The 16,517-nt window shown below is 39.5% G+C and overlaps 1 protein-coding gene across 5 annotated transcripts in view; it reads right to left on the bottom strand.

The window, feature by feature from the left end:
• The window catches only part of chd9 (chromodomain helicase DNA binding protein 9), a 65,325-nt gene that overhangs the window by 20,203 nt on the left and 28,605 nt on the right, over positions 1 to 16,517 (bottom strand). For all 5 annotated transcript variants that reach the window (XM_035682102.1, XM_035682099.1, XM_035682100.1 and 2 more), the window contains 11 exons: positions 11,199 to 11,304; positions 8,868 to 9,014; positions 7,946 to 8,014; positions 7,701 to 7,756; positions 6,855 to 6,972; positions 6,411 to 6,497; positions 5,983 to 6,120; positions 4,930 to 5,051; positions 3,132 to 3,375; positions 611 to 787; positions 154 to 297 (listed from right to left, as the gene is read on the bottom strand). In XM_035682102.1, the coding sequence (XP_035537995.1) occupies positions 154 to 297; positions 611 to 787; positions 3,132 to 3,375; positions 4,930 to 5,051; positions 5,983 to 6,120; positions 6,411 to 6,497; positions 6,855 to 6,972; positions 7,701 to 7,756; positions 7,946 to 8,014; positions 8,868 to 9,014; positions 11,199 to 11,304 (1,408 nt within the window). The remainder of the gene's footprint in view (positions 1 to 153; positions 298 to 610; positions 788 to 3,131; positions 3,376 to 4,929; positions 5,052 to 5,982; positions 6,121 to 6,410; positions 6,498 to 6,854; positions 6,973 to 7,700; positions 7,757 to 7,945; positions 8,015 to 8,867; positions 9,015 to 11,198; positions 11,305 to 16,517) is intronic.

The raw sequence follows: 16,517 nt of genomic DNA, 5'->3' as shown, positions 1-16,517 counted from the left end.
TCCTTTTAACAATAAACTCAAACCACGCTGTCTGACATATGGACTTCTGACTTTATACTGTATGTTCACTCCGACATGTGTTATGTATTTTCAGCTCACTTACAAAACATAAAAAAGGCAGGACATATTCTTTATATGTATCTGCAGGCTCACCTGCTCCTCAGTCTTGAGGTCTCCAAACTCCTGCATAAAAGTGTTTTCTGAGGGGAAGCGTGCCGGCTCTAGGAAGTGGAGAAGGCTGAAGAGCTCCTCCACTGTGTTCTGGAGAGGAGTACCTGTCAGCAGGACCTTGTGCTCCTAAAGGAGAACGAGAGGAATGAAAAGAGTCTCATTTGTCAAAAGCACTCCTGCATCAAATGGTTTAAAATGAATGCTTTGTGCTGTGTAAGATTTTATTTCATGGCACACAGACATACGGACGAAATGCTGTAGAGAATGACAGGAACTAGACACAATGTTGTGTGCTTTGCATTTAAGTCAAAATAGATTGAATTATTTCTTAAACCAGAAGTGCAGCTTTAGCAACGTACACATTTGAAATGAGTTTTTATTTTTGCATCTCTCTCTCTCTCTCTCTCTCTCTCTCTCTCTAACTTGGTTCTACATGTACCAGGTTCATGAGCTTGAAGCCTTCTAGCAGCTTGCAGTTCTTGTTCTTGAGACGGTGGGCCTCATCGATGATAACACAGCGCCACTCTATGGCGTTGAGTTCGGGACAGCCTCCCAGGATCATCTCAAATGTGGTGATAACAGCCTGGAACCTGTAGGCACCTCGAATCGCACGGCCCTTAAGACAAAAAATGGGACAAACGTTATCATATTGGTTTATAAAGCATTTATAAAACAAATACTCACATTTCATGACATTTGTGTTTTTATGCAAAGGAGACGGTCAGTTCCAGTATGGGTGTGTAAAAACACATTTCATTTGCTTAGTTGTTTGCTTAGATCTTGTTGTATGTACCTGAGTGATGCAGAAAGTCATTACAAAATAGTTGTTTTCTGAAAGAATATAACAAGTATGAAGGACTACAGAGAACACAATCATACTAGGGACATAGTTCTCAAGTGCACACTTAGAGATGCTCTTCTTACCTGTTAACATTACTAAAACCTACTACATTTTCAGCATGGTGCTGCTAAAATCAAACACATGGCTTACTTTGTTGTTGTTGCGTGAGTTCACTCACAATCTAAAAACACACCTCTTGGTTGGGAAGCTGTCTATAGTATAACCAGGACTTGAGTGCACACCCGCTGGTGAGTCTTTATGCTGTTTGTTTATTTGTTTGTTTGTCTGTCTGGGGAGGTTTTGCTTCAGCCCGCCTCTCCATTTGTATCTATTGCCTTGACAACAGTCCTCGAGGGATACTCAGTTATCCAGTAACCCCCTCCCACAGCCAGCCCAGCCAGCAGACTGCTGTAGAGGAGCCTCTCTCTCTGATATGCCTGAGCAGCGCTGACAGAGAGCTCCCCTTGGGGGCTGCTATGACATCACAGGCAGCCTGGGAGACAGCCTGGTGGCGGCTCCGCTCTGTTCTCACTCGCTTTAATTCCTCCTACTGTTTGTCTGAATACTAAGAGCTTCTAACTGCCTGTTGTGACACATCACATGGCCTGCCAACCACAGAAAGCCTCTGCCCAAGGCTCACTAACTACCTAGCAGCCCACTTACTGTTGGGCACGTGCCCTTCTTTGAATCTCGTTATATGCTATGTTAGTACTATGGACCACTTATTCATGAAAATGCTCTTATGCCCAACATGGTAGGCGATCATAGACTTCAGAAACAATTCTCAATATCAAAATATGATTTTTCTATGTAACAAGACCTAGATCTATAGCACTTTTTTGAAGTGTATAGATGTTGAAGAGATTCTGATGATTAACTTGATAACTTAATTTGAAATGACTGAATGACAACAAAGTCACAAAGAATAATATATTTTCTGCCATTTCTTACACACACAGCATTAATGGAGACCTTTTCTGTGGGAGCTAGCCTGAGATACTCTCTATCCTTTTTTTATTTTTACAGGTGATTTTTGCTTCTTAAACATTGTGGTAAGTGAGTTTGCTGCATTACTTCCAGTGTATTCAAGTTTTGTGTTACACACAGTAATCACATTCTGCCTGGCTTTTCAATATCCGACTCCTATTGTTGTATGCAGGCCTCCTGTTTTCAAACATATCATTAGATTACTCACAGGACTTCATCTTGCTGCTGTTTGCTAAAAAGCACTGTGATTATTTTAATCGAAGTGAATCACTGCTTTCCAGTCTGAAGGTAAGCACAGCTATGTTGCTTTTGCTTGCCTGTCTTTAAAAGGGGAAGATTAGGTATGTGAGGATGAACTAAAAGGCCTCTCAATCTCTAATTTCCACAAGGATTTTCTCAGGTCAAAACAACTACAATGGTGACACACAGACAACGCGGAGGAAGGAAATCAGTTATTTCTCAACACATACAACTGCAACAGCTGCACTGCTATAACTGAATAAGTAAACCTATAATGTATAGGAGATGTCGGCATCTGACAAGAAATATAAAATGTATAATGAATAGTGCATTCTCTAGGGGCCACTTGCTGGGTTTTAGACTGTCAAGTGTATGTACATTTGCATACTTTCTTGAAATCCATATAATAAGCTCTTAAAGGTCCTTTATGTAACATTTAAGAGAACCTGTTGGCAGAAATGGCGTATAATATTCATAGGCATGTTCTCATTAACATATAACCACAAATAAGACTCATTGTGTTTTTGTTCCCCTAGAATGAGTCTTCCAGAGGAAACGGGAGTTTATCTTACGTGGTTGGAAGGCTGATCTCTATTCAAATGGTTGCAATCTGCAACTAGGTATCCGCTAGATGCCACTAAATCCTACACACTAGTGTTTTAATTAATAAAACAAAGGATTCAAAGATTCCTTTTGGTGTCCGATATATATACTAATATATTGACACTGATATATATTATCCTTTGTAATATGTTGGAGGTTGTGTAACCTCAGGTCAAGTATTTATGCTACGAATGTATAATCATCTTTAATTAATACTCATGCAATAAGCGGTGCTCTGTGAGCTAAAACCCTGATTACAAAAAGAAAAGCTAGAAAGAAAGGCATTTACCTGTGCATCCCTGAAATACATCTCATACTGTTGGAGCATCTGCCTGCTGACCATGCTTCCATGGTAGACGATGACATTGAGATGGGTCCAAGTACGAAACTCACGCTCCCAGTTGGCAATGGTGGAGAGAGGGGCAATGATGAGGAATGGCCCTTTAATGCCCACACGATAGATCTCTTCTAGGAATGTGATGGACTGTATGGTCTTTCCCAGGCCCATCTCGTCTGCCAGGATGCAGTTTCGTCTGACAGGTGAAGATAACAAGGGTTAGAAGAGAGAAAATGGTGGAATAATTGAGGTAGAGTGAAAAAACAGCAGAAGAAAGTGAAGGCAAGAGCGTAACAAAAGACAACCAATGTGAAAATGTAAAAAATGTAAAAAATGTAAAGATTATATCCCTGGTGTGTACAGCATACAGTATGTGTTGAGATGTGGTTGGACAATGTAACTGCATGAGGTATTGTGTCTCCATATCACCTGACAAAGTGGTGTATAACCACTGTGAGCATTTCTGTTGCATGTAACAATTCTTGCACTGGGTCAAAGTACACAAAAAAATGTGTGGTGGGTTAAAAAATGAAGGTGAGGATGGGAAACAAGGAAAATCCCATGATACTAAAAGAATAAACCGTGAACAATGGAGGAGAAAACGACATCATCAGCAGTAATAACAGACCAAATAGATGAGATACAACATAATGGCAAGTGCAACTGCCTCTGCTGCGTGGTGTACTCCGGCAAACCATTTATTCAGCTGTCCAGTGGGTGGGGGTATTATGTCTTGATGCTAATTGCAACGTGCAGATATTCCCACTGGCCTCTTAAGCAGCTCTCTAGTTTTTGATGAATCTCTCTGCGTAGGCACACACAAAATCCTGCATGCTCACACATAAAGCCAATTCCCAGGGTTAATGCAAGCACACTGACACTATGTACTCCGGATGTGTGCAGTGCTTCTTTTGTGATCGTGGGCGAAGAGAAGCAATTGTTGTTGCAGCAGTGTGCACCTTGACAGGAAATTTGACTCTCCTTGCAGGCCCAACCAAACAACGTGCATACAGCCAAATCCTAGTGTGGTCCACACTCCCGACAGGAAAAGTGATTCATTATTCATTATCTGCAGTACCAATGCACCCGGAGGATTCCTCTTGAAATTCAAAATGCCTACGTAAAAATCACTGAATCAATAAATATACTGTAGTATTCTATTGGCATGGGATTACTGAAGCGTTACAAGCAAATACAGTATGTAAAAGAGATACAATATTGCTTGATGTGTAAGATATATGCTTAATCTATCTGTCTCTCCATTTCAGATGTGTGCTGAAGCTATTGAGGAAAGGCTGTCCATACAGTGGCAGCATGTCCTTGTCCCAAGACATTTGCTTGAAAGGCATAATAATCTATGACATTGTGATTCAAATATCTATTCTATTATTTACCCTTATTGTTTTATATTGTTATTGCACCGATTCTGTCTGAATTGGATAGCAATTTAGTAGGTTCCATATAAGCTAAATCATTGTTCAATTATGGAAGGTTACATTTACAGGATACTGGTATCAACTTTGTCCACGTAATCCAGATTTATGATGCTCTATACTGTATATTGCGTAATGTGTGGGTTAAAATTTTTTACTTGCAAAAGTAAAAACGTTTTTAAACTTCATTACAGCCACAAAAAACCCTGGTCAAGATCAGGGTTGCGGATATTGCTCACATAACCCACAATGATCAATTCACACCAGTGGTATGTGAATGGCCTGTAGGTGTGTGCATGTATGTATTTAAAACTGACCTGTTGTACCAGTTGAAGAGGAGCCAGTTGACCCCCTCTAGCTGGTAGTCCCTGAGGCTGTTGCCATTCCTGTATTCCCTCGACTGATCCCTCTTCTTCCACAGATTGGCCGGGGGTCGATCCTAAGAGACAAATTTTTAATGGAGAGTAAGAAGAAACATTTTTTAAATTAACTTCATATTTTAGATGAAAACATTTCTAAGGACAAAACATTTTATACATAATGATGGTAATGGTAGACAAGCAAGGCAGCAAGTGATAATGGTTTTAAAAGTAAGGCACAGAAAACAGCGGTGTGGTGGTGTATTCTGAAAATGTATCTCACACTTTGGAACCACCCCCCCCCGGTCAAACAGTAGGTACTAGTAGGCAAGAAGCATTCATACATTTGTATCAATACTAGGAAACAGGTTGCATACAACAGATATGCAATGACAACCTGAATTTTATCACCTGGATTTTATCACCAGTATACACCGTCGGACACACCCAACCACTTACTTCCTTTTTCGCCGCCACAATCATTCACTCAGTTTCGAGAGCTAATATAGTTTTTTGTTCAAATCAACATGCTCAATATGTCGTGAATAAAAAAACAAAAAAACAAATTCAAATCAATTAATTTAGCTTTTTTCTCTATTTGCAAACTGAATTGTCTATAAACATAAAATTTGGATTTCTTTTACTTTTCAAAAAGAACTAGGACTACAAAAGAAAACCCATAGTGTAATTTTGAGTTGGATTTTCTGTGATTTTTGGGACTGTGGGATTTTGGTGTTGTTTTGTTGAAAAAATATTGACACAGATTCATTGTGTTGATGATGATGCCTATTCCGTTCATGTCACAACAATCTCACCAACAATCCCACCACAACACATCTGCATCAAGAAACAAAACAAACAAATAATTAAAAAAAGGGTGAACTCCCTTGTTAGCACTTTAAAGTACCAGCAACAAATGAAAACAAATATATATGAACAGTATGAGAATTATAGGAGATAGGAAAACGGAAATGCAGTGATAAGTCAGTAAGGTCGGTGTGCACGGCTTACCACCCTGCGCGAGTCTGGCTTGACTGCCTGCAGCTGCTCAAACTCTTCAATCTTGCTCTGATCTACGTCGTCCTTTAGCTCCCAGGTGCTGTCTTCATAAGGCAAAGAGCACCACTTCACCAGGTAGTACACCACCTCCTGTAGCAGGCAGAGAATAATTAGCACTGCAAAAGACGAGAGCAAGGCCAAACTCTGCTTTCATAATATTAACAAAGGCTGCGAGTGAGCCTATTAGGATGGCCTTGGGCACTCCGGAGATACAAAGACATCACTACAGTGCAGAATATACTGAAAGGAACAAAAACCACAAAAAACTGAAAAAGAGTAAAACATGTTCAGGCATGTAAATACAGACAAACACACACACACACACACACACACACACATCTCACGGATATGATTAACAAATGAAAGAGGATTCACTTTACCTCTCCGGTGTCTTTGTCCTCACAATATGACACCTCCAGTACTCTGTCTACCTCTACATAGTCAGGGTTAAAGGGCTCCTCTTCCATCTGAGAGAGACAGGAACAACGACAAGAGGGAAACAAAGAGAGAGAGGAGGAGAGAATAAACTGAAGTGCCCACTCACCATCTGGAACCTGAGATAAGCATCACTATTGTATCGACTAAATGAATAAAGAAATTCAAATATATGCACACAGATGTGCCTGCCCACACAAACAAAGCACAAAAAGTAAATTAAACATCAACACACAATATCTATATGCATGTATACTTAACACACAAATGTTTTATAAGAAACATCAATTGTGAAAACGCAAACCTGCTCATACCAAATGCCTAAATAAGTGTGTAAAGACAGTATACAGTGTGTCCACAGACACAAAAACACAAGCATACAGCCTTACATCTGCAAAGAAGAGTGCCCTCTGTGCTTGTTTCATCTTGAAACGTTTGATCTTCTGCTGAATCCTCTTGTCCTTCTCCAGCTGCTGCTCTGTGGCCCACTCACAGTGTAGGTAGGAACTGACACCCGCACGCGCACACACACACACACACACACACACACACACACAAATAAACAAACACAAACACACATTCAGACTAAGGTGAGAAACCCTGAAAACACCTTCTATATACACAGCATCTGGGGAAACCACTGAAGCCACCAGGTGTGATCACAGCGTGCAGGTGTGGTCACAGAGTCTTTTACTGACATGCTTTTAACAAAGTCACTGATCTCCTCAGTCATACTTGGTTCATAACATTTCAAGTGCAACATCCATTTTTCCATCCTGTTCGTTGTTAGGTAGAAAACATAATGAATGCGATCTGGCTGATGACGGATCATCTGTCAAGTGAAAATAAATTGTTTCTCTGGTAGAAGACCTATGGTTCACTAGAATTTTTAATAATGCACAGAGTTCATAGAAGAGTAATTACATCATTGTTGCAAAATTGGATGGTAACATACATGGCAATACTGAAAGCTGTCTCAAGGCCACTGGAGATATTTGTAAGTTTGTGTAATCACAAAGTTCTTTTTCAGAAGCTTTTCCGAAAAGCCTCCAGGACATTTGTTTTCTATTTTTATCTAATAAAATATTTTTTTTGTTATAATTTAGGAGTAACAGTAATGTCTGGAATGGTATCTGTAAACAGACTGGGATGATTACAGGCATAATACACGCACTAATACAATACCAGTAACTTAAACTAACCATAAATATGCTACAAATAAACAATGAACTTACTAATTTTTGTATTTCACAAAAAACTCCTCTCCTTCGATCACCACTCCTGGAGAGACCTGTGGACAAAACAATGTATAATTATAGACAAACTTCAAACTGATTTCTTCTTTCACTTAAAAATAAGAAATAAGAAATAAGGTGGTGCAACATTATTTGTGGTGATAAATAATTCATATCTCACTATTGTGATACTGCTGTATCTTTCACCATCACTAAAAAGCAAGGAAAAAGAAGCAATTCATTACCTCCTTCTTGACGATACGAGAGGACATGATTTTGTCAACTACAGCAGCATCCTCTTCACTGGGATTCTCCTACGGATGCAGTGGACATGAAACATTTAATGTCAAGTGTTACTTCAAAGTCTCCCACAGCAAAAATTTCCATAAGCCTCGGGACGCTTCATAAAATAAAAACCACACAATACAGTGTGTAATAAAAAAAGCAAACCTGCACAGTCTGCACACAACTGTTGTCTTTCTGAGGTTTCTATTTTTTCCCTTGTTAAAAAGGGTATTTTGTAGAGTTTTCCATGATCCGAATAGAGGACCTATGGTTAGAGGCTGTTGTATGCTGTTCAGATTGACAAACATTTGTATTTATTTATTACATAAATGAAACTGACTTGAGGATATATAGTTTACTCCAGCACTGCCTCCACCTGTGTACAACAACTGAAAAAATATGAAGGGGGGAAATTTTGAACAATATATTTGTAGAAACAGGTTTCGGAGCAGAGCTGTCGTCATTTTTCTCCCCTCCTAATTTCTCTGTTGTCGCATCTAAATTATTAAAAATGGGCACTGAATATGTATCTTCCCTCTTTGTACAGGCATACTGCAGGGGTCCTGGCTTGTACGTCACCATGTGGTGGTGAAAAGAACAGACTGTGCTGCACTTCACTGAACATGTAGTGTTGTTGTTCCTCTACTAAATGGGCTTTTGTTTTTCAATATATAGATAAGTTCTTCACAACAATATTTGCGTGCATCATTGACACAAAAAACAACGCTTTGAATGGACTTTTGTTTGTAAGCCAACACATACTTTAAATAACTGTAATGCCGTATAATGAAAATAATGTGGCTCTACTCTGCTGTGGTTTTCAAAAGAATGAAACCATTTAAACTTCTTAACTTTGAAAGAGTTGCAGGCAGCACTACTTACTACAAAGAGTTGCACAGCAGGCTGCTTGGGTGCTACTGTGTTGGTTTTCTTGGCTTTGACAATAACCTTGACTTCATCATCTGACAACCTGGCCTCCAGCTCTTCAGCGTATTTCTTTCTCTTCACCTGGCGATTGGATCGTCTCTTCTAGAAAAAACAAGACAAGGTGAAAGAAGCACATCTTTAAAAATATTCAACTGATACCTCACTTTACATCAGTGTATCACTCAAGTTATCAGAACTCAGCAGTAAACCACACTGAAAATCAGAGTAAACTAATTAAAGCTGCCTACTGCTTAGCTAAACACATTTTCAGTTCATGTAAATCAAGGTAACAGCAATCCCCACACATTGTGGTTATTACCATTAATACTTTTACTATAATTCTCATTCTCATTTATATCTATAGTTTTGATACACCATTCCTCTAGCTATTTATATGTTTAGAAAATTACATTAGAGTACTANTTTCTACAATATCACTGTATCAACAGGCCTTTTATTTTCATATTAAATTTCTTGGTGATGGATGAAAAGAATCACAAAACTATTTAACATTCACACTAACCCATATTAAAAAGGATAATATGGGTTCTCCATCCTCCCGATGGCCGCGAAAAAACATAACCCATAAATGACCTAAATTTTAATAAACTAAGGAAGAAATTCAGAAAAACATTATGCTTTGCAAGTCAGAAAAAAACCCCAGAAAAAGACGAGTGCTTAAAAATCCAGTTTCTTTCTATTCCTTCCTGTCAAGCCTTTTATAATTATCATATGCGTGGGCTGCTGTATCCTGCATCAATACAAGAGCCCCTCCTAATGATAATATGTAGTTAATTAGGAATAAATGCCACTGAGCCAAAGTTAATTAGGTGTGGAGTACAATATCCCCATGGAGATATACCCTCACATCCCCAAGCCCAAGCTGACCAGAAGCTAGGAAGTCAAACCTGCCACATGCCATGACAATAGGGCTGAACCCCTGAGGTGGCCACGCTCCTGTTCTAGCTGTCAGCCATGCTACCTTGACTTCTTCCACAGGAACATCCTAAATGAGTCATCAACAGACTGTTTTAATTAAGGCCAGGGGCGCCATTTAACGAGCGTAATTATATCAAAGGCAATAGTCCGGATAGGACGCAAAAAGGAGAGAGAGAGAGTGGTGGGGCGAAGGGGGAGACAGAGACACTTGGTAAGTTGTCGATCAATACCAGACAGCAATTATCCATGTTCCGATATATATGAATGTGAGATTTTTTGGTTGATTTGGATCATTTTTGATTTTGGAATTATGTCGGTGTATATCCAAGTTTGTATGTGACTATCTACAACAAAGTACTCCCACATTCAGTGATAAATTAATAGCTTAATTACTCATAACTGAGCTTTAAATCATAGAGCATTTTAGGTGAGAGTCCGTCGAATAGTTAAGATTTCGCATAGTTTTTTATTTAAACAGAAATTATATTTACTTTATCCCATTTTTCTTCCAGCTGCTGTTATTTTCTTCAAAGTAAGGTAAACTAACCTTCAGCTCATATGTTTTGTACAACTCCTTATCCACTGTCGTGTTCATCTCATCATCAGGATGTACTGGATCCCACCCTCCCCCCTGTTATTTCTTGTACCTCAGAAAATCTCAACTTCGGGTGAGCAATCATTAATTTTCATTGTATTGAGTGGAAAATAAAATGTGGCTATCATTTTTCTGGATTAAAAAAAAGACGTGATAATTTAATTTTGCTAAGTGTTATGTTATCAAACTAAAATAAAAACCTGGAGGATATTAATTTCACTGGCTGCTCTGGCAACAACATTCCCTTTTAAATGAGAAACTGTTAAATTTCGGCGTGTGCGTGTGCACACGAAGGTGCTATTGTTGTGTTATGTGTGATAAGAATGTGTACTTGAGATAGCCACCCACTGCACGACCTCCACGTGAACCACAGAGTCAATCCTGCCAGGCTCAAACTAAAGCTGGGAAGCCTTCCCCTAGGCTCAGCAGCAGTGTGAACAGTGAGACCATGGACACCACGTTACTGAATACCTTGGAACGGAATGGCAACGGAACGCTTTCTCTTAGCAGAGGTTTGACACCACAGATGATAAACATCAACACCACATCTGATTAAAGGAGGGGGATTAAAAAACTGTCAAGTGAAGAGAAATCCCCACCTAAAAGTGTTTCCCTAATTGATAAAGTGAGATGAAATACACTCCAGGCACCCCCAAGCATTACAGCCCCGGTTGCAATAATAGTGACTTGTACTGTAGGTTTCTATGTCTGTCTGCGTTTATTTGTGAGTGTGTGTATGTGCTGGATCTTACAGAGTCGACATCTTTAGAAGTGTGTCGAGGGGGAGGGTCATCATCAGACTCTTCTGAAGACTCTGGCTTTCGTTTTGTCTTCTTCCCAATCTTGATGACAATTTTCCTGTGGGAGGGAAAAATACACCATGATTACAATGAGGTGAAGGCCAAAGTAATGAAAACCTGTTCCAAGAGAATATTATAATGTTTATTGCATTTTTTATGAAGTATTCTGTTGACAAGCGCTTTAAAAGATACAACCCAGAGAGAGAGACAGTCTTTAAGCATTTGACAGGTATAAAAATGAAATCACTTCATGTGTATAATCAAAATCTAGGTATACTTAACCCCAGTGTTTATGCATGTTACAAATGGTATCATTTTCATTTCAAAAGGTCTCAAATAAATAATAAATAATAAATAATAAATATCTTCAATTAAGTGAACTTGTGCATATAGGCCTACAAAATACTAACACAGAATTATGTTCACTACTGCATGGGCTAATTCATTTTTTTAAGCAATTTTACTGTTGCTGAAGCTTTCTCATAGTTTAGGCTAATCTTCAGATTAAATTCACTGCATTTTACACACAATCAAACCTACATCACTCACACTGAAATCACTTTAAAAGAGATCTCTTTGCCAGCCCTGTCCTTACTGGGCACCAATACAGCTACCAATAAACCTTCTCATGTACATACAGGCATGTGAGTGTTGCTTTAAGATAGACTTGTTAAGATTGTGAACCTTGACTCAAAGCACAAGAGACCACAATTGTTTTGAATGTTAGCATAATCTTTTAATGCCAATTCGACTCTTTCACAGCTCTTCACAGCAAAATCCCACATAGAAGAGAATTGATATTTATTTCAAAATAAAGCGTTAAAAATATTCAGTTAATTGTGCACTAAATCTAAATTCATACATTTTAACTGCCTTTTTAGTGGGTGGATAAGGAACTGTGAGGGACTATTTTAAATGGATTATAGGAAAAGGATGAGCCTGTGTTTTCATACGGATGTTAAAAAGAGGCTTACACTGAGAGACCATGGCAGACAAACAACGTTAAGGTTGGTAATGTCTGGCTTAAAAAATAAATAATATAGACATCCAAAACCCATTTACTAGCCCCCTGCAGGTTTCCACCAGTATGCAAGATGGAGTGAAACAAGAGATCGTAGATTTGCATCTGCTGCACTGCAGTCCATAAACCATACATGCATTTGCAGCAGTAGCCTATATTATATAAGGATCTCTCCCTGCACAGCTGTCAGCCTGCAATGTTCGAGCCCAACATACATACAACAGCAGCTTGGGGACCGGCTGAAGTATGGTAGGAAATGCTTACACGTATTAACATGCTCACAAAGGGAGCTGCCCGAGTTCATGGAGAAAGGAATTCAGTGCTTTGCTAAAGCTCCAATCTAGTCGGCGGGTTCGGAGCAACGACATTTGATCATAATTTGGCAAATATTTTTCCCTTTAAGCTACCATTGCTAGTTTGTGAGTTGTAATTCTCACCATGGCCTAATGTACGACTGCAGTACCAAGACAGACTGCTGGTACGTTATCCTATCAGGAGCCCAAATAGCAGCAGATTGCACAATGAATAGACGCGAGCTTTTACTCTTCGCCCGCGCTTCATCCTCTAACTCTCTCCTCACACGCAATCACATATTATTTCTGTGACCTTTCCTCATATATTCTCTCACCACATATGCAGACACTTCCTATCTTGCGCCTCTCCACATGTATTATCTCTTGGAAGCCACAGGCGCCAAATCTCTGGCTTGGTGTGATGTTAATGGGAAAAATAAAATAAAGACACTGCTATCATACTGAAACAAGACGGCATCTTCGCTCTCTCACTCTCCAATGTGCTTGCATACACATAAATGCACACAGCCTTTCCCACATAGGCAAACATGCTTCATACTCCATAAACACACACACACAATCACAGGCTTACTCAGACAGACTGCTGCATGAGCAGGTATGTCTCTAGTGAGAAAGATGTCCCTGCGGGGCTTATTCATATGAGATTACATTAGAGACTCATATCGAGTGTGAACAAAGATTCCCACACTAGTCAGTATCTTCTCCTGTTAGCCAATAAGTCACTGTTATACGGCAAGTCAGCTCTTTAGACACCAAGTGGACCCACTAGACAGCAGGTATACAGTATATTAGCTCGTTTAACAAGTGAACCATTTAAAGGAAACGCTGCCCATTTAAAAAAAAAATAAAAATCTGTGTATTAGATCTTGGGGCGGCATGTCAATAAGCTTCCTAATATTGTTTCTATTAGTGCTCCAAGCTGTGGTATCCTGATGTATTTCCACCATAAACTGTCAGAATCTATTCACATCTGAGTATGTTAAAGAGAGACATCTGACTGACATATAGTATTTATAAATACAGCTTTAACCCAACTTCTTTTCAGCTCAGCTGATTGTGATGTCCATTCAATTCACGAGACTGACAATTTCTTAGTCTGTGTGAATGTCTTTGAAGTAGGTGCACGTATCCTATCCCTAATCCATGTACTAAATGACACAGGTTTATACTGCAGGTTGAACACAGGCCCACAGAATATAATAGATCTGTACATTGTCATTGCTTTTATCAATTTCCTTAAAATAGTCACAGACAAACTTCAGACACGTCAAACTAACTTGATGAGTTGCCATATTAGCACCTGGTCAACAGGGGGTTCAACACATCACTCACACCAATGTAGCTTCCACAACAAAAACGCAAAAAAAACATTGCAAGCTGAAACCGAAGTGTTTATATGTATCAATGGTATTTCAGGACACGCAAACACTCAAACACACATCTATTGTGATTTCAGAAAGTAGAAAACAGCAGACTCTTCCAGCAGCACTGTGCTAAAGAGATGTCCCTTCTTTCTGGTCTCCCTGCCCCCCTCTGGATGATACTACATCTCACAAATCCTCTTGACAATGACACTTTATGGTTGCCATGCAACGTGCCCTCGGCAGTGTATTTATCAATGTGGGCGGCAATGTTCATGGTGACATCACTTCCTGTGAAAAACAACACCAATACATGTCCACTGACACTATGAATGGCTGAGCCAATGTGACAAGTCAGAGTGACACAATGAAAGAAAAACTAACCAGCTGTGATATCCAGAAGAAAAGAGAACAAACATAAAGCAGCTGAATGGGACAAAACACAATATTCTTCCTCTACCAAATAAAAGCTGGCTGGGATACGGGCCTTGCAGAATAACAGTGTCACATTACCAGGCAGCAGCTCAGCAGCTAACAGCATACAACAGGGCTAAAGTATCTCTCTGATCCCCATATGGGAAAACCTGAACTGTGAAACGAGATACTTGAGGGCTGTGAAATCCTCGGGTGAGCCAGTACAGACAGACACCATTGATGGCGAGGTGGCTCCTTGGTACTGCCATATACTATATGTAAACATGGCGATTACAAGAGCAACACGGCATAGTTAGATGAAAAGTATACGTTCTACAAACACACGTGGAAACACACAAAGCGCAAGCCACATCTTAGAGATGGTTACAGCCTGTTCCACCCTGCTGTGGCTGATACACAGGACCACCCAGGGGTTTACGAACACCAGCGCTAAAGCACACGCTGCCTTCGACTGGATAACCTCGCCATAAGCGGAAAGATATTAACGCAAATGACAGGGAGGAAACACAGACTTTCAAATCAACCTCTTACTGAGGAAAAGAGGTCTGAAAGCAGTCAGATACACTGTTCAGGGTCACAGTCAAGTCTCTGTGATAGAACAATAACCCACTTTGAATTATCAGAGAAGGATGCATACAAGGTGGCTAACATCACAACAAGCTTAATAAAGAAAACTGACCAAATATTCTGGGCCTCACATAGCTTGAAATATACTTTAACAAAGAAATATGTGTGCTAAGTGTAATGTTGCGTGCTCAAGAGGCTGGATATTCTATGCAAGCCTGCTGGTTATGGGAACACTGAGGCACACTAGTAATGACAGAGCATTTGGCAAGGAGCTTTGTAACAACTGTCATGTATTTTGTTGTTGAATCAAAGGAAATACAAAAAGAATAGACATGTAATCAGTCAAGCAATGCAGAGACACTGTTAAAATATGGCATCTGGATCTTCTTTTACAAAAGGTGAAATATACAGTTTAGGTTAAGAGCAACCGAGTGATAGTCCTGTGGTGTGCTGGTGATCAAATTAGTGAACTATTCCACTTGTAATAGAGGAAGAGGGGTCCTACTTTTAAATCTTAACAGTTCCACTGATGTGTTAGAGATCATTTAGGCTGAGTAGGACTTCTTGTTGACTCATATTTGGATGACAAACTGTATATCTAAAAAAAACACCAGATATTAAATGATCATCTGACATCTTTATTGCTGAGGACATTCATAGTTGTCTTGTGATTATTACTTACTCTGGAACTCTTTAGTAAGCAGGGAAAAGCTTGCTTTTCTATAATTAAAACAGTAAATGATACAGGGAGATGGGAGTTAGGTATGGAAGGTGTGCTAAATTTATATTTCATTATTTTGATACCAGAAATAAAACCAACAGTTCATTTCAAATTTCAAATATTAAATATTTGACATGCCATTCTTTCAATTAATTACTATTATTTGCAAAACTGTCACGATGCAGACACAAAATGAATATCTTATAACATTAATGTAATTTCCATTGTAATAGATACCACAATAATTATCATATTTCACTTCCCATGTGAGCCCATGAGAAGCCTTTCTTCTTTAATTTCACCACTGCATATTCTTCTACAGCACCTTGCTTCAGATCTGTACATTTAGAAGTATTTGGATGGTGCTGGCCACCTTGAATGTTTGCTACTGATGAAGAGGAAAGTGATTTATTTGCTTCTACACCAGGATTTAAAGAGGCCAACCTCCAGACATAATCTTGCATCTCTAATTAGACTACAGCTGCCCCCGATCTGACATTCCAGAGTGATCCCTGATGATAGGCTACCACTAGCTTTTTCCTGAGAGCGATAGCCTAGTTGCTTCTTCGAGGCTTGCTTGGCTCCCATCCTCCTATTGTGCCAAATAACCTCCATCCCTTGTCCCCCCAGTGTTGTCCTGCCCTACTTGGCATGCTGCCACTGGGAGTGTGTGTGTGTGAGGGTTTGATTTTAATAGAATCAAGATACGATAGTGCTTTGGAGGCCAAGACTGCAATGTGGTGCTTCAGCATCTCAGAGAGACCTTCATCGCCTTTAAGTGCATCTACCTCAGAAATTCTGATTGTGTGTGACTGAGTCATCTTCAAAACTGCTCTCTCTCTGTGTGTGTGT

The sequence above is a fragment of the Morone saxatilis genome, unplaced genomic scaffold, assembly GCF_004916995.1.
Source record: "Morone saxatilis isolate NCDOM2014 unplaced genomic scaffold, NCSU_SB_2.0 Contig11, whole genome shotgun sequence".
Classification (NCBI taxonomy): Eukaryota; Metazoa; Chordata; class Actinopteri; family Moronidae; genus Morone; species Morone saxatilis.
Note: the sequence above shows the minus strand (reverse complement) of the source record. Positions and strands in the feature narration are given on the sequence as shown.